The sequence below is a fragment of the Gallus gallus genome, chromosome 28, assembly GCF_016699485.2.
Source record: "Gallus gallus isolate bGalGal1 chromosome 28, bGalGal1.mat.broiler.GRCg7b, whole genome shotgun sequence".
Taxonomy (NCBI): domain Eukaryota; kingdom Metazoa; phylum Chordata; class Aves; order Galliformes; family Phasianidae; genus Gallus; species Gallus gallus.
In genome coordinates this window covers 5280766-5307415 of record NC_052559.1, presented here as the reverse complement: position 1 = coordinate 5307415, position 26650 = coordinate 5280766, and the positions used below count along the sequence as shown (strand labels likewise).

Here is a 26650-nt window from a genome sequence, read left to right as displayed (position 1 = left end):
TGCCAAGGGGGTGCAGCAGTATCCAGTGGCAGAACAGCTACATTCCTCCTACTGCAGCTTTTCACTGAAAGCATTTATTATGTGAGAGGTGATTTGTCCAACACAAGCTTCTAACTTGCTCCAGCTAAAGGAAAGAAAACAAGTTTTATTTTGAAGTTTTTGCCCTTACCCCAACCCTAGCAGTGGTGCCATACCAGTACAAAATAAATGACATCAGGATCAGCTACAAAGTATTGCTACAAAGTATTGTTTTCTTGGGAAAAGTGAACAGTACCTATCTCCCTATTTTGTTTACAGCATACTTCTATAAACACAGCAGAGTAACTCCCGACAAAAGCCACAAGCTATTTCACTCACAGAGTTAATTTAGACACAAGCAGATAATCCCCGAAGTCCTTTTTACAATCAGAAAAGACAGTCCCACTGCAGATTGACATGCTTACAAGAAAATCCCTCTACAGAAGAGCAAATGTTTGGCTGATAGAAAGAAATCACTTCTCAGAAGCAGCCTCTTGTCCCCAGCTGTTCCTGGTCTGCTGCAGAGTTCAGCCTCTCAGGAAGCTGAGGTCAGAAAGGAAGTAGTGTCTGTAACATGTAGTTTTAAAACTTTGGGAGGAAAACACAGTCAAAGGTCAAGTGCATAATCTTTAAGATCTCTGCAGCTTGGATGAAGTCATTAACATAATTCAACATTAAAAATAACTTGAGACTTCTCACCCACAGCTTGTCTCAGCAAGAACTGCCATTCACACATACAGCTGTGCTGACTTAATTAAAAAAGTACAGGCCCTCTACCTTCCTTTTTTTGGATTAACATGCTTGAAGAAAAAAATACATCAAGATCTGGAATCGCTCCACCTTAGTCATCAGGCCTCCTTACAAACTACACCTTACTGTAAACTCATCCTGGGACAGTGAGAACAGGAGGAACACCCAGCATGACTGACAGTTGGGCACGTGATTTAAAGATTAAGGGATGTTCTACTCAAGGGGCCTCAGCCAGAAGAACCAAGCTTCTCAGGGATCTTCCTTCAGTGCATTAGTTATTATCTCCTTCACAGCCAACGCCTCTTCCGCACTTATCTTCTCTTCTAGCTTCTCTAGCATTCCACATGCTTCCCCCAGAATCATTTTTGCTCCTTTTGGTTCTTCAGGCCTCTTAGTCACCTTCTTTGATGAAGCAGCCTTTTCTAAGGCAAATGATTTTATATTACTCTTATCTTTTTTCCCCTTTCTGCTATCCTGTGACACTTCAGCTACTGCCTTGAAGGGACCCACAAGCCAGTTTAGAGGGGTGTTCTGAGTTACATACTCAAACAGGACATCCAGAGACCTTTGGGCTTCAGCCACACGATTCTGGCTCTTTGTCAGAGTTGTGCTAGAGAGATCCTGAAAAGAATTAGCACTGGCAAAAGTAGTATGGAGCTTCTTGATATTTCGAGTTGCCTGATGCACAGCTTCTTGGATGTTCCTGGGGAGGCCATGGATGCTGACTTTCAGACTCTCATAAATAGGTTGTAGCTGCTGAGTGATGATATGCAGCATAGCTAGAGTCCGTGATTCTATCTGCTGGGAAAGAAATATAGCTCAGCCACTGTAGCAGATGAGATGCACACCATTCACAAGAGGTCTGATTACATACACCCGTATATACCTCCACTTTGGCAGCTGTTTTAACTTGGTGTCCCTTGGGTTGAGTCAGACACCAGCTCACCCACAGCTGATGGAGTTTCTCTTGCCCATCCAGAAGCTTCTGGCCAACCTCCTTTTTCACAGATTCAATCTGATAGGAAAAATGAGAGGCATAGTTGCATTGCACGCACATACAATTAGCTAAGCAAAAGCAATTCCATCAGCCCTTCAGACAGGCAGGGGCACAGCTGGGTGCAGAATGGAAAAGCACCTACAACTGATTCCTATAGCAAAAAGATTACAGGCGGAAGGGAAAAATAAAACCTGTTTGTACCAGATTTATTGCCAGCTGTAGTTGTGAGAGTGTGTTCTGAGTGCTTTGTTTAACATGCTGAAGCTTGTTCAGGGAGAGTTGATAGGCTCGGTAGCGGACTTTTTTAGAGAGGGAACCCAGTCGAACAAAGTAACTCTGCTGCTGTCTCTGCTCCTCCACAGAAGCCATACCAAATCCCTCAACAGCAGTGGCAAGTTCACCTGGAGGAAACAAGAACAGAGATGTAGCTCTGCTTCATTCCCCTAGCTGTAAGGAATGGCAGGGAGTAGTAAAATCCTACACTGGAAAAGTGGAAGACTGAAGTTGCTGTATAAGCAGCAGAGGTTTACAGATGCCCAGGTATTAAAGGTGCCCAATCAGAGTGTTCTCTTCAGATAAGCAGGCTTGACAGACAGGTTGAAGCAGGCACCCACGTTTGTCTTGAAGCTGTAGGACAAGGAGTAGCTAGCAAATTCTTGAACTCTGTCCCATAGCAAGCAGCAAGGCAGTGTTGACAGAAAGCCACCCTGGTGCTAAATTCAGAGCTACCTGTCTATTTAGATCACTCTTTCAGCATCAGGCGCTCTCTAGCCATGTGAGAAAGGCTTTGCATTTACAACCGCCAGCTCAGCATTTTCTCACCTAGTTCCTCTTCAGTCATGGGGAGGTAGTGATCCACCAGATCTTCTGATATACCCAGGACAGATTCGACACCACCTGCCACCGCTTGTCCCACTACCTTGGCTTTGCTCACACTGTTGGTCACCACTGAATTAGTTATCTCCACACTCTCCTGGATGGCCTCTCTGCTCTGCTCAAGGGCTGTATTTATTTTGCTAGCTATGGTGCTGTATGCAGCATCCAGAGCTGTACTGACTGTTGAAGTGACCGCTGATTTAGTCTTCTCAACACCATCCTGAACAGCTACTTTTGTTAGATCTACTGCCTCTATCACCTTGTTAGTCACAAGGTCCTTGGCACTCTGGGCAACCTCCACAGCACTGACAATAGTATTTGCTACTGCAGACTTAGTGAGTCCCATGCTGTCCTCCACAATGTGCTTACTGAGGTCCACAGCCTCTGTCACCTTGTTATTCACAAGGTCTTTGGTACCCTGGGCAGCCTCCACAGCACTGACAATAGTGGAAGTAACCACAGACTTGGTCAGTCCCACGCTGTCCTCCACAATGTGCTTAGTGAGGTCTAGTGCTTCAGTCACCTTGTTACTCACAAGGTCCTTGGCACCCTGAGCAGCCTCCACAGCATTGACAATAGTATTGGCAACTGCAGATTTGGTCATTCCAATGCTGTCCTCCACAATGTGTTTAGTGAGGTCTACTGCTTCCGTCACTTTATTAGTTACAAGGTCCTTTGCACCCTGAGCAGCCTCCACAGTGTTGTTAACTCTGGAAATGACCATTGACCTGGTCAGCTTAACACCATCCCCAACAGCATTTTTAGTGAGATCCACAGCTTCAGTCACTTTATCAGCCATTGCTTCTTTTGCCTCACAGGCAGCATTCATAGCAGATGTCACTTTGGTGGAAACCAGCTGTTTGGTGTCTGAGAATACCTATGGGGGATGAAGGGGATAAAGATTACTTTTTTCCTGAAATAGGGTTTCCTTCCCCAAAGTAGCTTTTCCACGTGGATAACTGTTTGCATTCTGGCAGTAGACCAGAGAAACAGTATACCATTACGTAGAAGGACATGTTTGTTTCTACATGCTGAAGGCATATCCCCAGCTTTCATTGGCTAGCTATGAGTTCTCTAGCCCATACCATGGACTGAACTGACAAAGTGCTGTTGCCACATTTCATTTCTCCAAATTCCTCTGCACCCATAACAGTTCCACTAAGCAAGCTTTTACCTTATCTGCTGGCTGTTGAAGAAAAGGCAAATTCTCCTCCAGTTGATCCAGTGTTTTACAGGCATATTCATTTACAAGTGTTACTAGACAAAAAAAAGACTACTAGTTTAGACTTCAGTTTGCAGAGGGGTTTTGACCCTACAATGGCCAACACAGAGTACACCCAAAAGCAAATAAAGAAAAAAAAATACTGTTCTGGGATGAGATGCATGTGGGGGGTGTAGCAGAAATGCTAAGTCATGGCTTGAAGCAGTGATTGAGCACCTGGTGGGAAGGCAGGGTCATCCCAGGGGAGCTCAGGTGCCTGCAGTGCCCCTGAGTGACTGGAAGGGGTGGAGCCAGGATCCACCCTGCCTAGACTTCATTTAAGGGTTGACAGTGGAGGCAAGGGGATCTTTGTTGGAGATTTACTGTGTATCTGAGGCCTTCTAAAGGTAAGCCAATTTTCTTCCTTCATTTCTCTGTCCCCATCTACTGCATTTGGGCTTGTCCTCATTTACTGCAGCCAAAGATTTTACCACCCTGCTATTATTGCTATACTTTCCACACCATTATAACATTATGAGGGAGTCAAGAGGCCAGACTTTGCATACTCTAGTAATGATATCACACCCAGAAAATTCAGTGAAATTATTGAGCTGCCGAAAACAAATGAGCAGGGGACTGAGTGCTACCATTAACTAAAACATACTGTAGAAAATGGATGTCATTGAACAGGTCCATGAATCTCCCCTCCCTCTCTACTCTTTCTGTATAGGAAGGGTCTCCTCTGGCCCCCTCACTTACTTTGTGAGTCCAGTTGGTTCAGTATGGGCTGTGCCCCACCAACCACACTGCCTACTGCAACTGCAGCCACAGTCTCAGCCACACTGCAGACACCACTGAGGCAAGGATGCATTTCCTTGGTAGAACTGTAGGCAGATGAGGCCAGGTTGAATGCAGAGTTAAGCAAGGGCAGGTTGGTTATCCTGTTGACAGCGCTCTAAAAACCATAGAGAAATGAGTGAAGTCAGAGACCCAGCCTCAGCCTGGTGTGTGAATACAAGCCATTAAAGATTCTAAGGCATTCAGTCTAAGGCATCTCAGCCTTTTTTGGCTCAGAGTTGAAGAGACTTGTCCAAAGACAAGTCTTTGTCAATAGCAAGCCAGGAATAGAAGCTGGAGCTCTAGGCTTGTCACTGCTCACTCACACTTGGTTTTAGCACCATCAAGCTCAAATGTAGAAGTAGGAACTACAACAATGTTGTACATGTACAATGTTTCAGAATTATTTGCATTACCTGAGCCAGCCATGGAATATTTCCTTGAACAAGCTGGCTTCTGTATGAATTAAGTTTAAATTTAGGCACAACTTCATTTGGTCATTGTTTCTGCTACCCGCAGCCTGTTTTTGAGATGCTGACAGAAGTTGCTAACCACTATACGTCAACAGGTAGTTCAACTGCCACGTGACAGAGTACCAGCCTTCATGGTACCTACCTCTTGCTGCTGTTCCTCAGCCTCCTGATCTTTTTTTGGGATCTGCTTTGATGCCATAGTGAAGTCAACTGTAGCTGAAAGGTTAAAAAAAAGGGGCATAGTAAAAATGCATAAATAATATTACAGAATAGTTCTACTATGCCTCTTTATTGTGTGGAAACCTTTAACATTGCTACCAACTTCAGCAATGCTAGAAGTCTCACAGCTCTGGGAAGAATATGAAGATGTTCCAGAGCTTACCTACAATGGCAGGCTGTTTTCCTGCTGTGGCATTCTGATTATCTACTTAAGAACTTGTTCTCATCCTACCGGATAGCAAAATTCACCTTCTATGATACCAAGTCTCAGAATTGTTCTTATTATGTAATGGGATTTAAGTATAAAAATGATACAATAGCTTGAATGTGTATTGGTCTCACTAGCCTAGATCTAGATTGGCATCTGAACACACCAGAATAATGACAAATCTAAAATTGCATCTTGCCTCAGTCAGGCATAGTAGAGATTTCAGCATACTTGTTCTTCCTTGCAGCATCTAACTGCTTCCCTGCCTTGCCAACTAGTCTCTCTCTTCTTAGAATTCCAGCATTTTTCCAGTGGGAAACCCTCAAACCTGAATTCCTCACAAAAGGATTCCCAAGCCAAGAACTAGACTCCCTTGCAGACTATCCAAAATGCCTGCCATCTGATAAGCAACAGAGACCACTGTCTGTTCCTTGTCAACATTGACTCGTTTAATGCTTACATTTTGCTGTGGAAACAGGAACAGAGTTGGGACAGAAACAGTTGAGACATTTATTTGCTCAAAAGTGGCGATGGACAGAGCCTGGGGAGACTTCTCAGTAATCAGTGCCGCAGTGTTTGACAGCTTGGCGAGTTATGCATGCAATTAATTGGCACTGTGGTGAGAGCAAGGCAGTCAGGGATGCAGAGTACACATGCCTGTAGCAGTTGTTGTCACAAACTGGGACACTCTCCTCTCCCCTCCCTCCCTTCTGGAGGGCCAGCTGACATAAGACCGCATCAAAGATATGGTTTGAACTTCAGCAGCCTGGGAAAACTTCTAGGAAATTGCTCCAAGTAAAAGCAAGGCTTGAACGCAAGTCTCAGGCCCAAAGCCCATATGGTTTGCGCAGTCAGTAGTTACTCCTCTCACACTACTTAGGACAAGTTTGTTTTTTGAAGCTGAGAAGCACAGCTATTTCAACACCATTACAAACAACTGCTTTGCTGAGTTGCTTCACTTCTCAACAGGTGAGAAACACTCATCCTATAGTGTCTCACTGGCTGGTGTCAGGGTTAGCACACAGAACAAAGTACAGCCAGAAGTAGTGCTCTAGCTGCAAGTGTAAGTCAGGAGTAATTCCTTGGCTGGCTAAAAAACAAATAAAACAAGGTTAGAATCAACCTCTGAAGTACTAAGAGCTTCTCTGAATTATGGAGGCAAGAGTTAGTGACAATCCTCACAGCACAGTCATGTTAGAACATAGTTGGTGTCCTCCAGAGAAGGAATCAGGGTGTGTTGTAGCTCCAGTGCCTGCAGCATGGACATGTCTTTGTGAGTCATGCTGACAGTGTAGTTTTATTTTCTTTCTGTGCTCTCCCCTACAGCAGTGGGGAGCAGATCTCATGTGGTTCCAGATCATAGGGAAGCACTGTACTCAGCAGCTCTGCATCAGTTGTTTCGTGCTCTCTGGAGAGAGAGACATGATTCCAAACTGGGGTAACTGCAAGCAGAAATCCCACAGTCCCATCTACCAGTAGTCAGCCTCTCAGGGAGGAAAGCAGAAGCAGCATCACTGCTTGCTCTAGTTGCATGAAGCAAGCCAATTCTTCCTTAGCAGGGCAGCTTTGTCTTGCAGATGACTTCATATTGCTACAGAAGAGATATTAGGTCACTGCTGGAGAACATTCTTAGAATAGTTTCAGAAAAATGAAATCTCTCAGTGCATCTCTAGTGTAGCACAATCACATAGCCACTGCTCACTGCTGAATTTGGCAGAACTTGAAATTCAGCAAAACAAAGGGCTGAGGCCCTCGAACTCTGGAGCTGCTGCCTGTCTGTTTTCTCTACCTCGGTCTGTCACAGCTGTTGCAACAGGGCAGCCTGGCACAAAAGTGCTTTTCTGCTGGGTTAAGCAGCTCCCTTCATTTCTGTCTCTGACAACAACCAGCATACACACATTAAAAAGTTTTAAGCTTGCACAAGGCTTTTCTCTTTCTCTGGAGACAAGCTCTGCCCCAGGAAGCTGTTACATCATCCTGTGGATGGAGAGATAGGATCACATTCAGGAATCTTTTCTCCCCTGTGTTTTATCTATGGAAGACTGTGTTTGAGTCACAGCTAACATGCCTAGTTCAATAGCTTAGCTAGCAGTTCTTTAGTGAACATCAACAAACGAGGCTAAATTTAGCAATTTAGATATGAGCAGGGAGGACTGTCCAGGACAGAGGTATTAATTTTTGTTTGAAGCGCTTATTTGCATTTTTTTTCCCATATCTTCCACTGATATCCTAGTTACTGTAAGTGCAGTTGGCAGAATGCAGTCAAGAGAATTCCTGCTGCAGGGGGGAATGGCAGTGCCCACAGCCAATCACAGTGTTTGCAAACACTCAGGGTAAAGCAAGATCTGGAAGGGGGGGGGGGTTAGATTTTTTGGATCTTTGAACAGTAGATACAGAGTTGCTGGCAGAAGTATACATCTGCAGCCTTCCTGGAAAGGCTATCAGTTTTAGGGAGCCTCGAAGGCTAAATCCACTACTGCAGTGGGAGTCAAGGATTGCTCCCTCCCAGAATCCCAAGGGAAAATGAACACCACAGCTGGTGGCCATTACTAAGTACTTCCTTGGGACAGGAAGTGTACAAGCTATTGAAGCTCCTGGAATTTGGAGATAATTAAAACTGTTCCTTCTACTCAAAGTAGAGCAGCTTCTGGGCTTTCCAGTATTTTCTGTTTACTGATTATAACACAGGCACAGAACTACCAGGGCTCTAGACTGCACCTGGAACTTGCAGAGCAAGAAACATGCTTTGCTGACTACTAAACAGGCATTTTAATGTCAGTTTCAGTAGAACCAACTTTGGTAATGAAGTCTTCCACAGACAATTTCAGGTAGCCACAACCTCGTGCAGAATCCTGTCAGTCTTGAGAAACACTGCACTGGTTTGCCAAGTGCTCCTTCAAGCAGGCAGGCAAGGCTATATACATAGCTGCAGCCTCTGTCCACCCAGGAGCAAGAAGTTACTTTGTCACTAACACTTTTGTCAACACCATTATCATGCCTCCACCAAGTGATCATCACAGGGTAATAGCTATAGGCAGTCACATCAACAGGAAGGGCATGCCCACCTGATCACAGGTCAGCAGCAGACACATCATGCACAGCTGTGTTTTGCAGACCCCCTGCCCTGCTATAATACCTCCAGCCAGGGAGGAGCTTTTGGATCTGCAGCTCAGATCCACAGGGTTGCCAGGAACTTATTGGAGGCTTATTCCTAGCCCTGAGATCTTTTTCTTGTGGCATTTGAGGTACAGCACTGCCACAAGATGTCACTTTGTTTCTCTAGTAGCCCATCCCACGTCATCTTTCATGCCTAGAGATAGGGAAAAGCAGCAAACAACACTGGGGCTGCAGCTGCTCCTGGGGAAGTTGATAGGGAGGAACACAACCCAAGTAGGGGGATTTTAGCCTTAATGCTCCCCAGGAGCAAGAGCCAGCTCGGAGCCCAGCCTCTGCCCTCCATCCCTGGGAAGGCTGCAAAGCAAAAGCCAGCCTCAGGAGCCCCACAGTACGGGAATTAGCCCGATGCCCAAGCCACAACATCCTCCCCTCCAGCCCAGCATCACCTACCTCACCTGCGTCCTCGGCTCCAACGGCACTAAGACGGAGCCGGCCTCGCCTCGCTTAAATACCCCGCGGGCCTGATGAGCAGCCGAGACAGCCAATGGAGGCACGGCACGCGTTGCCCTGGCCAATGGGAAGAGAGAGGCGGGAGGTGTGAGGGGGCTCCACCGAGGGAGTCGGAGCTGAGCTGCTGGGTGCCCCCCGGAATAGAGACAAAACTGCTGGGGCCTCATGGGGAACTATGTCGGAGGGAGTCTGTCTCTGCTGTGCCCCCTGGCCCGGCAGGGAGTGGTGCATTAGGACCAGGGGCTGGAGGTGCTGCCATGGGGCCCGCCTGGTGCTTGGCCATTGGCCTGCAGGTGCTGCTCCAAGGTGGAGATCACAGAATGTTAGGGATTGGAAGGCACCTCAAAACATCATCTAGTCCAATACCCCTGCCTGAGCAGGAGATCACAGAATCACAGAACAGTAGGGGCTGGAAGGGACCTCTAGAGATCGAGTCCAATGCCCCTGCAAAGCTGGCCCCCTACAGCAGGCTACACAGCTAGAGATGGGTGATGCACTCGTGCCAAACATGCTGCCTTGTGTCTGAGAGTTCAGGGGGGTCCAGCCAGAGATTGGAAGCTATTTGTGCAAACCTTCCAACAAAGAACTGCTGCAGAGTTGTCTGTTGTGTTGGGGATTCATGTCTGGGCCTTGCACACCACCCACAATGTAGATACAAACATGATTGCAGCTCACATTCAGCTGTGGTTTGGGAGCAGGAGCTCAGCCCATTTCCCAGGTCAGGGCTCAGCCCCTGCCAGCAGGCAGCTCATGCTTGGCTTTTGCCAAAGCTGTGTTAGCAGCCAGCAACGTGGTTGGCAAGTGCTTGGGTTGGGCGACTCAGCACGCTTTGCCTGGCACTAGGCATTGCCCAGAAGTCCCAGAGGAGTAAGGCAGAGGGTCTGTAGTTCAGCCATGGTGTTTCCTTTGCAGATCTCCCCTGGAGCATGAGTGCTGGAACTGCCAAAGATGGCATGCACTCTTGCCCCCAGCCCAGCAAATACTTGATGAGGAAAGGTGTTGCTTCTCCAGTTTACTGTGATTTTCAAGGTAGAAGTTGTCTTTCATTTTTATACTTGCAGAGTGCCCAGCAATACAGGATTCTGTGCCTGGCTGGAAGAGATATGGGCTCTTTAATAGATAGAATAAATAACGAGCACTTTAGTTAGTGTTTTGTTTTTCTGTTTGTGTTGTTTCATGTTCAGATCTCAAAAGCTAGTTTGAAACTATTAATTAAGCTTCCTGTTGTCTGTTTTCCAGATCTGAGGGAGAGGAAACTGAGGCACAGGTAAGAATTATCTGAAGTCTTCTAAAGCTATTCAGCTGATTGAGTCACTTTGTTTTTGGCCCACACATGCAGGAGACCTTGGGTCTCATTTCTATATTGCCTATAGTAAGCCATGAAGGAGATGGGGAGCATCAGTGTGTTTTGGAAATGTGCTGTTAAGCTAACAAAAATGTTGACAACTATCACTTTACAGCTTTGAGGTTAAAAGGAATCCCCCTCCTTACCTGAGTCAGACTTATCACCAACTTGCTGCCTGAAGGATTCTGGAGATCTGACAGTCCACCTCTCATGGTGGCTTTTATATGTTGTGATGTGCACAGAGGAGACGATGGATGTTCTTGTCTGTCCTTGAAGATCTGAGGAAACATTTTTCTTTCAGGAACCCAGGAATCAAGAAATTAGTCCTGTGTTTTTGTAAATGTTTGGGCTGTATATGGAGAGTGGGCTTTGTGTTCAAGTAAGCTGGTCCAGGGGTGTTAAAGGTCTGAGAAGACTAAGTGGTGATGGTGAAAGTCCCGTAATGCAGCCTATATTTCATTGTTTAAATGGGTAAATCAGCACCTGCAATCTGCACGACACATCTTTGTGTGACTTGTAGCACAGAGGAATGTGTGTAGAAGTGAGAATTCCCATGTTCCTTTGTAAGTGGCAGGTGATTTGCATGAATTAACACCAGAAATTATAATTAATGAGACAATGTTTGATATCTAAAGTGTAACTTCAGTGACCCAGGACAAAAATACTAATCTTTGGAGTTCCTGCTCAGTGATTGACCTGCCAGTACTGTCAAAACTCAGAAACTTTGGAGATTGTAATTTAAGAGCAAAGGTTTGTGTGCTCATTTCTGTGTTTCTTGTTACTGATATACACCATATAACTAAAACAAAGATAAAATCAGTTCAGAAGTTTGGTGGGTGTGGGAAGGGTGTAGGAGGAAGCAGAGAAATGTGCTTGGGGAAGAGAAAGAGTCATGCTGGTTGGAGCAAACAAACCCTGTGGCGCCAGAGTTATTCTGCAGCCTTTGTGCATGTGCTACAACATCAAGACATAGTGGAAGTGTGGAGGATTTGAAGGATCAGGCTATTATGATGCTTTCCCTGTGTTATTCCCGATTCCTCTCCCTTCTCTGTGGTGTGTCACAGCTCAGCATTATCTTTTTGGGGACCAGAGGCCATGCATGACACCCCATCTGCCAGTGCACATCTGCTGCAGTGGAAACAGTCTTGTTCATCTTCACTAATGGTCTTTATTTCGTGAGTAATCTGCCAAGATGCTGTGGTCACCTTCCCCATGATAGACACAGGCATGAGAAGCGGTGATTCATGGGTGAGGCATGTGTTGCTTTAATTTCTGTTCCTTGTTTAAGTCAAGCAAAGCCCTCAGGCTTCCATCAGACTCCACTACAAGCTCTGCTCTGCTTAGCTCAGGTGTCCCTCTTTTCAGAGCTGCAGCACAGAGTTGTCTGGAGCCCACTGAAGGGACAAGTCAGCCTGAGGCCTTTGCCATTTGTTTCTTTGCAAGATGGTGTGCTGATAGCTCCATGTACCTCCACTGCCTGAAACCTCTGCTCTCATATTCCTGTCTTCATATCCTCCACCACTTCCCTTTGATAGGAGTGAGTGGTCCTTTGGGTCGCAGTGCAAAAATAGTTTCAGCTGGTAATGTCAACTCAAAGCACTGAACCCTTCATGCTCCAACTTCCTGTCTGCTGCAGCAATAGTCGTTGCTCCTCACGGCAGCCTTGTTCAAGACCACAGTGTGAACAAACTTTGTGTGTCCTTGTGCTAGTCCTGCAGTTCTGGCAGTTTGGATCTACAGCAGAGTGATGGAAGCAGGGCTGTGGGAAGAGACTCCTTGCTGGATCTTGTCTTATTCTAACCAACTGTTAGTATTACTCATTCGTCTTTGCATGATGATCTCTAAAGGCAATGGCCTTCAAAGTGCTATGGCCTTCTGAAAACAATTTGCTAGTGAAGTACAAAAAGCTTCAGCCTAACTTTTACCTCTCAAACCTGTTCTCCCTAAACCTTCAAAGTGTTTTCCTTGTCAAAGGCATGCTGCAGCTCTCTACTGCCCTCGCCCTGCATCAGCCAAAACAGTACTTACATGTCTCCTGCAGTATGGCTCCCCGTGTCCCTTTGAGAGTTTCCCAGTCTCATCTCCCCTTCCAGCAGCTCACCCTAGCACATGGGCAGGCAGCAGCAGTTCAGGCAGGTCCCTGCCCAGAGCTGTCTTTGCTTTCACTGGAGAGAACATCTTGGATGTTTCTTGGCTGCTCTTCCAGTCTTCCAGTTCACCTTTGTGCTGATTTTCAGACTCAGGCTGGTTTTGTACATGCCTGGTCTGCTCCTCCCTTTACTCCTGCACTCTTGCTTCATACATTTAGGTACAAGTGGGGTGGGGATTAACATAATGCTCGTTGCTTTTTGATCGGTGAGAAGTAGATGTAATCTGGCCCTGCTGTGTGTGTCTTTTCCATCTTAAGCCATTGCTGAGACCTCTACTCTTGCTTCCCCAATAATCAGAGATACAGATTCCCTTCTGTTATTCCCCAGCTCTTGGGGTTTGGCTAGCTATGCCCCAGTTATTTTGGAAATTATAGGAGCACCTCAGCAAGTCTCTGGTGAAAGCAGACAGCTAGAATGCATTGATTTTGCATCATCCACTCAGTTTGCCAGGTCTTGGTGCAAGTGTGGAAAGGATTCTCTGACAATGAGGCTCTTCCATGTTGTTGTCACGAGTCATGCTCTCATGTTGAGACTCATGGTGAGACTCATGGTGCTCTTCTTCTCAGAAGCACCCTCAGGTGTGGCCATTAAGACAGTGGGCATCCTGTCCACCATGGTGTGTGTCGTCCAAGGTGGTCAGCAGTTTAAACCAGTTCTGTGTTCTGCAAACTATGAAACATGCTGTTACCATGAAACTTTTTAAGCTCTTAGAGTGTTTAGATCTCTTGTGAGTTTCTTGCAGTTTTCTAGTAGCTTTCTAGGATGAGATGCCCTGCTATTTCTCCCCAAATTCCTCATGTCTTCAGATACTAAACAGAAAGTGCTTTAAAGGCACTGTCCGGCACAGACTATGGATCATAACTGGGATGGGTAGATTGTCCTGCCTACACGAGGGTAAATCTTGGAGCCGGTATAAGCAGCTATCAATTCTTCTTTATCCAACACTTTAAAAATCATGTTTATCAGCTGGTATTCCTTATGTGCATGCCCGGACTTTCATTTCTCCTAAAACATTCTGCCAAAACTTCACGTTGAATGGTAGCATCAAGGCATAGGAGACTGTTAAAATTTCGTCTTGCTAGCTGCCTCTTTTTACAAGTGAATTCAACAATGCTTTAAATTTTCACAAACTGGGCTGGATATCCCTGCTGGCAGAGAAGTCGAGATATTGTTTCCTTGCAGCATGGAGGATTTAACAGTGAAGAAAAGTGTTTTCAATGAGGATTCTAAAAGGAATGTCTAAAACAATCTGAAAGGGAAGAAACTAAAACTCATCAGCTTCTTAGATAACTGCAGTACAAGAAAACCATGCTCCGTTTTTTTTTTTTTTTTTTTTTTTTTTGGGTTTTTTTTTTTTTTTTTTTTTCCCCTGACAGTCTATAGAAACCCAAAGCTTCCAGGGCTTTATCTCACATCAGATTCTCTATGAGTTACTCTAGCAGTGTACTTGTTTTAATAGAGGACAGGACCTTAAAATGAGAGCGTACATAATTTAACTTCTAATGAAATCAGTGTTTTACTATCAGAATGATGCAGAATTGAGCCTTACTTTGAGTGATTTGTTGACCCAACTGAATAGCTTGTAGAATGCAGCAGTTTTTGCAGTATGGGGATTCACTGAATGAGTAGAAATGTTTTTAGAAATTGGGCTTCTCACTTCCCAGCTTTGATTAAATCTCTAGGGGTGCTACTGCTCATACACAGCAACTGACCTGAGCCTCGAACAGCTGTGTCTTAAAGTAAGACAGTGCTTCCTGTACTGTGATGGCAGCTGTCAAGGATAAAAGGACGTATGGTATGGCCCACCTGGATGCCTGTAAGAGAGTTCTTACAAGGGCATGACATGGGACCCTAATGGGGCACATGGCACAGTCAAATGCAGGGCGGTAAGGTGCTATCCGAAACAGCATCTGAGCATCAAAAAATTAACATGAATAGCTAATTGTTCAAATATATATTCCTTGTGCACTGGGTTAATGTGACACAGTATTCAAGGAAAGGGTCAGGTCTGGATCTTAAAGTGTCTTTTTTGAACTTCTTATTGCACTTCTATAGAGGTGTAAGGAATGCTGAAAAAACTCTGAAAGTGGGTAGTAAGTGTCTGTTGTTAAACTGCCTGGAAGTTGTGAGGGATGTTTGTTCTTCACTCTTCTAAAAATGGGATGTGGGTGACAACACATGGATCCAGGCATGCTATTAAGCAACACTGCTTGAGACTTCAACCCAGAAGTCCCAAACATGAGATACTTTAGATGTGCGACCTGTCTGTATAAGGGTGAAAACTGTTTTCCCAATGCACAGCCTTTCTTCCTGTTCCCTGCCAGTTCTGAAATATCTGATAACCCCTTCAGATTGCGGAAAGAGTTTGCTGCTACAGTGGGTCAAGGTTAAGACTCCAGTTGATCTCCAGGGGGGGAAACAACTTTCTTGCAAGGCAAAGCCTTCAGATCTGGGAGGAAATGAAGCCTGACTGCTGCAGGTCGCAGGTCACATCCAAGGCTTTTATGCACTGACACATGCCTAACTTTTGGTACTAACCTAATTTAGGCCAGTGCCTTTCAACCTGTGATCTGCTTAGCTGTGGGATCCCCAACAGATCCTAAGGATGAGAGCAGGGAGGTAAGGGAGGAACACACACTGCTCTCTTGCTGTATGCATTCACTACAGCAGTCTGCAAATTGGGGGTGTGGTGGGTGCTCCATCCCACAGATTTTGTGTTTTTTAACATGCACATGAGAGATTGGCTCTGAGTCTGTGGGTGCGGGAGGCGTACCAAGGGAAGTTCTGTTTTGTACTGAGCTCCAGAGCACCTTGTGCTCTCTTTGTCTGGAAGGACCGGATAGCAGCTCTGCTAGGCCCAGGCAGGTTGCAGAGCTGCTGAAGCTGCTTCTGCTGGAGCCACCCCCTGCAGCAACCACACTCTCAACCGAGCACCTCTTCTTCCCTACCTTCGCCAGTTTTCATCATTTTCTACTTCTTTCCAAGATGCGTTTTCTCAGAAACCTCTTGGTAATTCCCAGCTTACGGTTTGCTCCAGCTAGACTCAGTATGCCCAGTAAAGTATGCCCAGGCTCAGCATACATTACCCTTTTTTATTTCCTTCCCTGTTGGAGGAAGACTCCCCAGAGCAGCCCCACTCACGGCACCTGAGGCCATGTTTCTGAAGGGCCCCATGCTGCATCACTGCTGCGCACCCTGGGGGCTCTGCAGCTGCGAGCTGAAGGGTTTGGAGCTGGGGGTTCCCGGAGGCCTCTCCTACCAGGATGGTCTCTCAAGCTGCCCGGAAGCACGTGCTGCGTGGTGGGCACTGGGTGGTGATGGCGTGGCTTGGAGTTATGGCGGCTAGAAGGGAATGAAAAGGTGGGACTGGCTTTGTGGACCTGTCAGTGGGACGGTTGCGCTCCCGGTTTTACATTACGGGACAGTCAATGCTGCCTGCGCCCCGGGATGCCGCGGGGCTGTCTGCTGTGCGGCCCTCTCGACTCCGCGCCCTCCGGCCCTTCACCCCCCGGCAGTGCCGCTTTCGCGCGCGGATCCCCTGCGGCTCCGCGCTCCCGGGAGGCAATGACGGCCCCACCCCTCCCGCTCGTTCCCGCCAGCGGCGACCAATGGGCGGGCGCCCGCCGCGCACGGGGCTTTTCCGCGCCAAACTCCAAAGCCCGGGGAGAGCGCGGGCGGCGGCCGCGGGGCGCAGCGCGGTAGCGGCCTCCAGCACCGCGGAGCTACGCCGGTGAGTCCCGCTGGTCCAGGCCCACCAATGGGGCTGCGGTCGCACTGGGAGGGAGGTGGTGGCGACGGTGGAGATTCACCCTCGCGCTGTGCCCGTTGTGAGCAGCGGCTCCTCGTTAGTGACAGCTGCCGGGAGCTCGCAGCGCCCGTCACCACGGGGCACGGCGCTGGGGGGGCGACTCTGCTCCTGGGCGCCGTGCGTAGCGCGGAAATCTGGGGCTGCGGCCCCTGCCCTCGGAATGGGGCTGTGTGGCGGACCGTTGTCGGCTCTTGGGGCTGACGGCAGCCGCGGGTTGGGGCGGTGGGGGCCGCTGAGCGCTCCGTTATTTTTTTTTTTTTTTCCGGGGGAGGAACGGCAGCGGCGCCCCCCGAGGATAGTCGTGGGAAGAACGCTGCCGCCCGCGGGGAGCGCCGCCGTCCCTAGCAGTAGTGCCGCGGCGGCCGCTTTAAGAAGTTACCCCCCCCCGCGCCCCAGCCCGTGCTCCGCTCTCGTTTGCATAGTCTCGCGAGGTCTGGGGGGAGGCCCCCGCGAGAGCTGAGAGAGCGTTTCAATTGTGGCGCGAGATACAGTTGGCGCGCGGCGCCCGCCCGCAAGGCGTAGTGAGGCCCGGGCGCGAGCTGGGCCGTTAGGCGCGGCGGGGGAGGGGGCGGGCCTAGGGCACCGGCAGCCAATCCGTGCCGGAACCGGCCGGGCCGGCGGCCAATGGCGCGGGGGCAGCGGGAGGGCGGGCCGGCCGGGGCCGGGCTGGCGGCGGGCTGAGCGCAGCCTCAGCGGTCGGGGGCTGTAGCGCCGGGCTCCGGCGCCGTCCTGTGACGCCGCGCTACTCCCGTAAGGGCCGGCGCCATGTGGATCCAGGTGCGCACCATGGACGGGAGGGAGACCCACCGCGTGGACTCGCTCTCCAAGCTCACCAAGGTGGAGGGGCTGCGCCTGCGGATCCATGAGGTGTTTGGCATCGAGCCCCACCGGCAGCGTCTCTTCTACCGCGGCAAACAGGTACAGGGCGCGGGGCGGCCGCGGGGCCCTCCCGTGGTGGGGGGCGGTGGGGCTGTGCCGTCCTGGGGGCGGAGCGCGGCTGCGGGCGGTGACACAGTGACACCGCGCGGCCCCGCGCAGCGTTCTCCGCCCTCGCGGTACGGACGGGCGCGATGCCCGGGAGCGCTGCGAGGTGGGGGTGGAGCCGGGGCAGTCCCGGGCTTTGTGTGCCATCTCCCCCCTCCTCCCCCGTTCCCTCCGTCCAGTTTGGGGTGTGAGGGACCCAGGGTGTCCGCAGTCGCTGAGGTGGGTGCCCCTGACCGCGCCGGGCGCAGCGATCGCTCCCTGTGGGGCTGCGGGACGCTGACAGCCGCGGTGCTGCTCCGCGATGCGTGCTGAAGCGACACCAAACGCTTAGAGTGGATGCAGTCTGCTGCAGCACAAAGTTCCGTTGTGTGCCGTCCTGCACCCTTCGTTCTGTGCGCGCGTTCAGGTTTTTTGTCAGTTTGTTGCGGACAGAACCATTTGCACTGTGTGGTCCCACCACCTTCAGTCTTCCTTCTCCACTGCATCCATCAGTGCTTTGTCTGACTTTGGAATCGTAAGAAAGGGTCATGAAGAAAGGAAAACACTCGTTAGTTTGCGAAAGTACACCCATTGCTGAGGTGTGCGCACAGCTGCTGCCACCTCCTCCAGAAGCGCTTTGAACCGCGGTGGTTTGGCATCCCGGTGCGGTTCTCTGCTGCTCTGTGCCCTGCACCTGCTGCCACATGGCTGTGAGCGCAGCGCTGCTGTGCTCGCCGTGCTGCCGCTTTTTAGAAGAAACGGCGCGCTTTTGGTCCATTCTTGTGTATCGCAGTGAGTCTTTGTCTCTCACCAGATCCAGCCCACAGCACTTCCTGCACGCTCCGATTTCCAGGGATTGTCCCGTAACCAGTCAGTGCCATAAATCAGAATTGAGTTATCGTAGCGATTCCTGTAAAGTGTGAATTTTTGTGGCTTTACTCTGTTTCCCGCTGATAGAGAACAAAGCTCTTGAATTGCAGCTTCTGGTGGTTTGGGCTGGAGGGGATGATCATTTCCTGTATAATTTCTTAGTCAGACCTTAACTATGCGGTAAAGCTTTTGTCTCAGCTTCTGACTGTGCAGTGGCCTCAAGTGCAGCGTTTGTATGGTAGCGAGAGCCCTACCTGCTCTCTGTGCCCCCATCTTTTTCTAGGAGCGGGATATTTATTTGACTCCATACAATGCCACACTTGCAAATTATATCCTTAAAATTATAGAGGGTGTGAAACTAAGACGTGCCCTGCTATGCTAAGAAGTGGACGGACAGTTCCAAGTTGAAGTGAATCACTGTGCTTCCAATGGAAAAGCAGCTTGTCTAGAAGAAAGCACGTTCCTTGGTCTGTACTTAATGCTGCATTTCAGAGCGAGGTTCTAGCATTAATCTGGAGCATACACAGTCAGAATGCAAGGACTGCTTTGTGTTAACATTTGTATTATGGGATGTGTCTGAACTAAGGAACTTGCATCAGAGTTCCTAGGTAATGTGGAATAATCTTTTAAGTTTTGATAGGAAATAGTGAATCTGTGGTTCTTTTAAGTTCTTCTCAGAGTTGCATTTCTAAGGAATGTAGCAGTAACTTTTCCAGATCTCGTAGAACACAGCAGTTTAATCTTGGTAAAAGTCCACCGTAGGGCGGAAGCTTTGTTTTTTGGTCTGTGGAGCCTGGTGGGGAACAAGGAATGTTTTAAAATAGAATAACAATTTGTAACCATCATGCCACTGCCAGGTCCCCAGTTGTTAATGGTCTTTGAGAAGCAGGGTTGGTTTTGATACATGGAGACAGTTGCAACACGATGGATGATTTTGAATTGGAGAATCTCCATTGAATTCAATAACCAGATGATTTTGATGCTTTCCCTGCAGATGGAGGATGGTCACTCCCTTTTTGATTACAGTGTTGGACTGAACGATATTGTTCAGCTCTTGGTCAGACAAAGCCCAGCAGTGCTTCCTGCTGTGAGTAAGGAGAAGGATTCAGAGCTCTCTGATACAGACTCTGGCTGTGGCTCAGGTCAAAGTGAATCCGACAAAAGCTCTCACAATGGAGAAGGTGCCATGGACCTGGAGGGGCAGTCTAGCACGGCAGCACAGGCTGACTGGGCTGACCCAGGATTTGGCCTCTATAAGGTGAGTCAGTGAAGACCAAACGTTGCTTAGAGCTGTGCTTGGGGAGGGTTTTTCTGTAGTTGAGAACTCTAGAAAGTCTTTAATGATACAGTTGTTTCTTTTTTTATTTTTCGAACTTTGCAACAGCAAACAAAAAAAAATACCAATCAACCCACAAACTAATTAAATGTGACATGTTTTGGGCTAACATAAATATTTTTCATTTTACCCTTTTAATTAATATTACAATTTGTGTTTAAAAAAAAAAAAAGAAACACATTGCAAGTGCTTGTTTTAAATTTTTTTCCCTTTTCTTTTTTTTGTTTGTAGTCACTGCATTTATCAAAGCTGAAGCTTCCCTGAATGAACAAAAGGAAATCTCAACCAGCTGTTCAGAATTATTTCACTTATGTTTCAGTGGTTTTTCTTACAGATCTAGTGTTCTCTTTGTCGGATTATGAGCAAGATGATTCAGAAAGCCTGTTGTAGGTTAATTAATAATGGTTTGTACTAGATAACAAGGCTATTTATACACATGCTGGTGCATAATGGATTTTTAGCTTTACAGGTTCAATCTGAGGAGACTATAGGGGGGTGCATGTCGGGAACAGGAAGATAAAGGAGATCTTTATGTTGACTGGTTAAATATCTTGACAGTAGTTAGCTAGAGATGGTTAAATCTTAAGTAAATTGGAAAACTAATGGTTACTTTGAAAATGCATTTTGGTGAGCTGTATACTTTGCTTTATGTAGATCCATGACTTGGTTGATGCTCGTGATATGAATATGGGAGCATGGTTTGAAGCCCAGGTTGTAAATGTAACCAGAAGGAAAGCTGCAAATGAGAGTTGTGCAGTTGCTGATCAGCAGACAACCATTCCTGAAGAAGATGTAATATATCATGTGAAATACGAAGAGTGAGTTTTGTTGATTTCGTAGCTAATAAATTCATTTGGATTGTGATGTCAGTGGGGAATTTGACTGTAGAGATCCCTGAGGTAAAACAGAACTGGGCTAACAGTAATTGTATGATTTATCCACATTAACCATAAGACAAAACACATGGACTGGAATCATGTTTTTAGAGATCTGAAATGCTATTACCCAAGTTTTGAATGGGTTACAATACTAATTAAGTTAGGCTGCTGTTTCTGGCTGTGACTGTGTGGGAGGAGATTTTATTCTTTCCAATATGCTATGTGGCATCAGTTCTTAAATCAACTTGTTTAGATAAAATATACTGTGAATAAATTGTGATGATGAATCTCACTTTTCTTCCCTGTCCTTCCATGTCTACCTTCTGCCTCAAGTTATCCAGAGAATGGAGTTGTGGAACTGAGTTCGAATGATGTACGGTCTCGTGCACGGACTATCTTGAAATGGCATCAGCTAGAAGTAGGACAGGTGGTGATGGTCAACTACAATCCTGATGAACCAACAGAGAGAGGTTTTTGGTATGATGCTGAGATCCTGCAGAAAAGGGAAACAAAGCTGATCAGGGAGATAAATGCGAAGATACTACTTGGGTAAGTGATTCAGAATAGAAATGTGGAATAAATGGAACTCTCCAGCTCTACTTAAGCTTTTGTGAGGCCTGAGTGACTGGAAAAAAAAAAAAAAAAAAAAACCCCGAAAAACAATGCAAACAAATCCTGGAAAAAAAAACAAAACAAAACAAAAAACTCAACAGAAGTGCTGAGGAGAGATGGAAAACTGAACTGTCTTTTGGGGTGACTGAGTTAAACTGGAGGAATTGAGTGCTGCAGGGAATCACACAACATACTGATCTATGGATTCACATGCTGCTGGGAGAAAAAGCCCCGTATTTGCTAGGAGAAGAATTTTCTGTTTACTGTATTAACTGTAATGGTTTAACAAAAACTTCAAGTAATATGAAAATGTAGCATAAGTCTTCACTTTATAAGGATGATAATCTTCAATTCCTTTCTATTGCATACATATGAAGGACTCTCAACATGTTTCATATGATAAAAGTAGATTTTCAGAGGGCTGCCAGAACATTCCTTCTTCCTCTCAGTTATTTTGACTTTATAAAGGAGTAGAGGGATTAGTTTCGTTGTTCTCAACAAATAATGTTTCACTGATAATTTGAACTCTATGGGTACCTAAATTTTCAGCAAAGTGGAAGGAGCATACTTCAATTACATGGGAAGTATTCCATGGTGATGCTGTCATACTACTGTCCTGGATCACATGATGCTACAACAGGTGTCTTGAGATACAGGACTAATGTCAGATCAGTCTACATCACCGATGTATGCGCAGCTGTGAAGTCATGCTGTGTGATACTTTCTGATCTTTGACTTTTATCAACTTCTTGTAGGGAGGCTGGTGATTCTTTGAATGACTGCAGAATTATATTTGTGGATGACATTTATAAAATTGAAGAACCAGGCAGTGTTTGTCCAATTAGTGCCAGACCATTAAAACGTGAGTATTGCATTTTTCTTGTGTGTATTGTTGTCTTATCTTGTGATGTTCTCTTAATAATCTTTGAGCATCAGAATTCTAAAACACTTGCAGCTGTGACTCCTCTGACCATTTGTAATGCATCTTTGCACTTCCTGGAGTGTTGTTTCTTTTTGCTAATAGGACAAAGTGGACCTGTGTGTAAAGCTTGTAAGGACAACCCGAACAAAACCTGCAGGATCTGTGCTTGCCATATTTGTGGGGGTAAACAAGATCCTGATAAACAGCTCATGTGTGATGAGTGTGATATGGCTTTCCACATCTATTGCCTCAACCCTCCCCTTAGTAGTATACCAGATGACGAGGACTGGTAAGTTCTAATGATGCTGTGTGGTATCATGGTTGCCATCTAGACTGAGTAGTAAGTGAGGACTTGGGCTTCATGTTAGGTGGTGATACTGTGACTGTGCGAGGTGGTGTACTGCCATTATGGGTGTCCTGAGTGTGTTGGGCTTTTTATTTTGTTTTTGTTAGGAAATGTCATAGCTTCTCTTGAAAATCAGTTCAGCGAGAGTATTTTTTTAGGACAGTAAGCCAGTGGCTTTCAAACTTTTTTTTTCTAGCTTTGGGATGTACGTTTGTTTCCTCAAAGAAAAATGGAAATACCTCATAAATTAATGCCTCCTACTTATTTCCATGGAAACTACAACAACTACTAAAAGCACAATAACACTGTTTGATGGTCTCAACACAGTCACCACTATTAAGCTGTGCATTTTTGTATGTTCAGCAAGCACTGATGATTGTTAATGGAAGCGGTTTTTTCTGCACTGAGAATTTCAGTCCCACCCCTTTTCTTCATTTGCACTTCCATGTCAGACACCATTTTATCACACTGCTCCTCTGCTGCCATGTGTTGCATGGCAACAAAATGTAAGGGGATATTGGTGGGAAGGTTCCACCTCTACTGCCATCCCACTGACATCCACCTCTTAAGTTGTGGGCCAACATAATAAGATAGGAGGCGTTTCTTTGGGGCAGCCCTCAAGTGGGAACATACATGGTTTTATTTCATGTATAATATGCTGAAGCAGGACACAATAATTTTTATGACACAGATGATTTGTTGACACGTGCAGTGGTTTAGAAGATGGTGCAAGGCCACTAGCTAATACAGATCCAGTTTGTGTATGGAGAGTTGCTTCAGTGTCCTGTCTGTGTTCATATGGGGAAATAGTAATGTTATAACTCTATTTTTGAGAACATTCTCTTTTTAAATTTAAGCTTTGCTGCTTGTTAATTTTTTTTTTTGGTTTATGACTTCAGGTATTGCCCTGAATGTCGAAATGATGCAAGTGAAGTGGTTCTGGCAGGAGAGAAATTAAAAGAAAGTAAAAAGAAACAAAAGATGGCATCTGCTAATTCATCATCACGGAGAGACTGGGGCAAGGTCAGGTTTTATTTTTGAAGAGTAGTGTTGGTGTGTGTTTCTTGTAATTCTTGGCTAACTGGTCTCCCTTTTGAAATAGGGTATGGCATGTGTTGGTCGCACAAAGGAATGTACCATTGTACCCTCTAACCACTACGGACCAATTCCTGGTATTCCAGTTGGCACCATGTGGAAGTTCAGAGTTCAGGTATGAAGCTGAATCCTGGTCTCTTCCACTGTAAAGAAAAATGGGAATGATCCAGCTCTTACATGTGAAACCTGAAATGGTTAATATTAAAAGTGTATGTCACTGGATATGTAAGTGCAAAAAGGAAAGAATTCTGGCTTTGTATCGAGTGTTCCACAGCTAACTTTGCATTGTCCAGGCCTTTCAAGTGCGGGTCTTTTTTGATGACTTAAAATCCAAACCAAATGTACGTATTTCCAGATTTTTTGCCTTGGAGGTATGCAGTATCTCTCTCTTCTTCTGCTGTTAAGTCTCTTGTAAGAATCTGGATATATTAAGCAGCTTTATTGTCCTGTTATAAAGGGTAGAAAGAAAGCTGTGAGCTACTCAGACTTTGTTTTTCAAGTAGGATGTGAATGCTGCCATTGCAGCTCTTTAGAGACCATTACGTTTATGTTGTTTTAGTACCTACGTTACTATAAAATTCCTGGAGTTTTCAATAAGCAATCTGGGTTGGAAAAATCAACATTTCTAAATTCACATCATGAAAAGTATCCTTGTGCTCAATTCACTGGAATACTCCATTGCTCCATTTTTAAAAACACTTTTCCTTCTTTTATCTGGACATTTTGGGGTGGTGGTGGTGAAGACAGTTTCTCTTTGGAATATATGCAAAACAAATGTGAAAGCAATACTACTATTTTAGTTCCAAGACCAATGAGTGATCGTGTTGCTCGTGGTTTGTTGATAGCAGTTGCCTATCAAACTTATGGATTGTTTTTTTGTTTTGTTTTATTTAATTTCATTTTCCTCTTCCAGGTGAGCGAATCTGGTGTTCACAGGCCCCATGTGGCTGGAATACACGGCAGAAGTAATGATGGTGCTTATTCCTTAGTTCTAGCAGGGGGCTATGAAGATGATATAGTAAGTGGATCTTTATTATTTATGTCTGAGAATCAAACTAACTTGAGGCTATGGCTATAATAACATTCTACGTTCTCTCTCAGATGTTTCTCCATTCTGATGATAGTTAAGTTATTTAGAGTAAAATAGGTGAAGGAAGGCTCTAATCCAGGAAGATCACCTGAATTAAGTTTAATATCTATATGTCAGCTTTTAATCCAAGAGTCCTTAGCTGCATTTTCTGGGTCTCATCAGACTCTCTGTATGTGCTGCAAGATCTAGAACAAAACCAGGGACAGAAGTGCTTCTGCTGAATATATCTGTTTGTTCAGCTAGCCAAATGTAATCCTTATCAGGCTTTACCAGCTTGTACTGCTTGTTCTTACAGTTCATCAGGGTAGTACTACCCCCTGACCCCTTCCCCCCCAAATGCCCATCTGTCCCTCATGCAAAACACCTATGAATGCAGGATGCGTCTCATTTACTGTTTTGAATCTTAATTCATGTAGCAGTGTGAGTACCAATGCACAAGTTAAATGATCTTTTATCTAGAACACACCATGCGCTTCCACACAGGTACTGTGCAAGTGGTGTTCTACTCTCTTGGCAGAGGCTTCTTTGCACTTTTAAGGTGTGTGATGAGGCAGCAGTTGCAACCCTGATTCTTCTGCTTTTATCAAGAGGGAACCACACTTAAACAGAGGAATCATCTTTCCTTTTTTTTTTTTTTTTCCCCTCCAGAATGCAATGTTATAGCTACCTGACTAAAAGACTTTTCCTTCTTATATTGACTTACTCTTGTGAACATGTTGAAACAATACATATGCATTTCAGGATCATGGGAATTCCTTCACATATACAGGGAGTGGAGGTCGTGATCTTTCTGGAAACAAACGTACAGCAGAACAGTCTTGTGATCAAAAGCTCACCAATATGAACAGGTTGGCAACATTTGCATTCAATTTCTAACCTAGAAGCTGGCAATCTGTCAACTTGAGTGTTTGTTTATACTATCTATAATCAAAAGAAACTGGCTAAGTGCAAAAACTACTTTTGTAGGCTGCAGATCAGCTGTGCAACAGAAATGGTTTTTAGAGTATACTATAAATGAAATTCAGTTATAAATGATAGTCATTTCACATTCAATATTGGCTCAAACATGAGGAACAGAGTAGTAAAATAGCATAAATGTTTTTTGGTAAGCCAAGCTAAGGTTCAGCACACTGACAGTATACTGCTACTCTCTGTAGTAATGGCACCTGATTGTATCAATACAGTGTTGAGTAAAACAGTGTAGTTGAACTCTTCATAGTAGTAGCTGGATTACATGCAAGTTCTGCTCTGCTTTATCTTCCTTTGATTCTGAAGAGTTCTGTCTGGTAAATACACTAACTTGAATGGACTTTCTCTTACAGAGCTTTGGCTCTAAACTGCAGTGCTCCCATCAATGATAAAAATGGAGCTGAAGCTAAGGACTGGAGAGCTGGAAAGCCAGTCCGAGTGGTGAGGAATGTAAAAGGAGGCAAACACAGCAAATATGCTCCTGTAGAAGGGAACAGATATGATGGCATATATAAAGTAAGTAGGATTTAAATCTACTGATTTAAGAAAAGAAAATTTGCTTATGGCAAATAAATTTTTATAATGTCTGAATGCCTGGTTTTGTGGTTTTTTTTTTTTTTTTAAGGTCGTTAAATACTGGCCTGAGACAGGGAAATCTGGGTTTCTAGTATGGCGTTACTTGCTTAGGAGAGATGATGAAGAACCTGCTCCTTGGACCAAAGAAGGAAAGGACAGGATGAAGAAGCTTGGCCTAACAATGCAGGTATGCTTCTGGAACATCGCTGTGGTTCCCTTGGATGATGAACTTGATGGATAGCAGGGATTTTTCTATTATACATTGAGGATAATCTGCTTTGCATTGTGTAAGAGTCTAAGAATCAAGACAGCCCACTTTAGACTGAGGAAGATAGAAGTGCTTTCAGTCCTGTGGGTTGTTTTCCTTCTTACGTCAGGAGGTTAAATGGACAGAACTCATTTTCTCTTACTGAATTTTTACAGCCTAGCACTTTGGAAGAACAGTAATCCATTATTATGAGAGTTGCTCCAGGGATTACCTTTC

At 45.8% G+C, this 26650-nt stretch overlaps 2 protein-coding genes and 1 long non-coding RNA gene across 6 annotated transcripts in view; 1 reads left to right on the top strand and 2 right to left on the bottom strand.

Moving 5' to 3' along the window:
* Window positions 1-26650, top strand: part of UHRF1 (ubiquitin like with PHD and ring finger domains 1) — a 30542-nt gene that overhangs the window by 781 nt on the left and 3111 nt on the right. Inside the window, exons 1-13 of one of the 4 annotated variants that reach the window (XM_046904731.1) lie at window positions 9287-10235; window positions 10446-10473; window positions 19337-19600; window positions 20333-20496; window positions 20890-21105; window positions 21924-22030; window positions 22193-22379; window positions 23336-23459; window positions 23539-23646; window positions 24445-24549; window positions 25363-25469; window positions 25944-26106; window positions 26216-26353. In XM_046904731.1, coding sequence (XP_046760687.1) covers window positions 19337-19600; window positions 20333-20496; window positions 20890-21105; window positions 21924-22030; window positions 22193-22379; window positions 23336-23459; window positions 23539-23646; window positions 24445-24549; window positions 25363-25469; window positions 25944-26106; window positions 26216-26353 — 1683 coding nt within the window. In that variant the 5' untranslated portion in view covers window positions 9287-10235; window positions 10446-10473. Of the gene's footprint in view, window positions 1-9286; window positions 10236-10445; window positions 10474-16362; window positions 16432-17264; window positions 17428-19336; window positions 19601-20332; window positions 20497-20889; window positions 21106-21923; window positions 22031-22192; window positions 22380-23335; window positions 23460-23538; window positions 23647-24444; window positions 24550-25362; window positions 25470-25943; window positions 26107-26215; window positions 26354-26650 lie in introns of those variants that run through there. The other 3 variants (XM_015300187.4, XM_046904732.1, XM_025144319.3) reach the window with 3 other exon arrangements.
* Window positions 126-9177, bottom strand: PLIN3 (perilipin 3). Its single transcript, XM_046904733.1, has 8 exons — window positions 9152-9177; window positions 5295-5368; window positions 4602-4797; window positions 3816-3898; window positions 2588-3518; window positions 1967-2166; window positions 1655-1783; window positions 126-1566 (listed from the first exon to the last, which is right to left on the bottom strand). The coding sequence occupies exons 2-8, from the start codon at window positions 5349-5351 to the stop codon at window positions 1018-1020; spliced, it is 2145 nt and encodes a 714-aa protein (XP_046760689.1). The 5' UTR covers window positions 5352-5368; window positions 9152-9177; the 3' UTR covers window positions 126-1017.
* Window positions 23432-25412, bottom strand: LOC121107763. Its single transcript, XR_005842191.1, has 2 exons — window positions 25325-25412; window positions 23432-23977 (listed from the first exon to the last, which is right to left on the bottom strand). It is a non-coding gene; the product is annotated as an uncharacterized LOC121107763 (long non-coding RNA).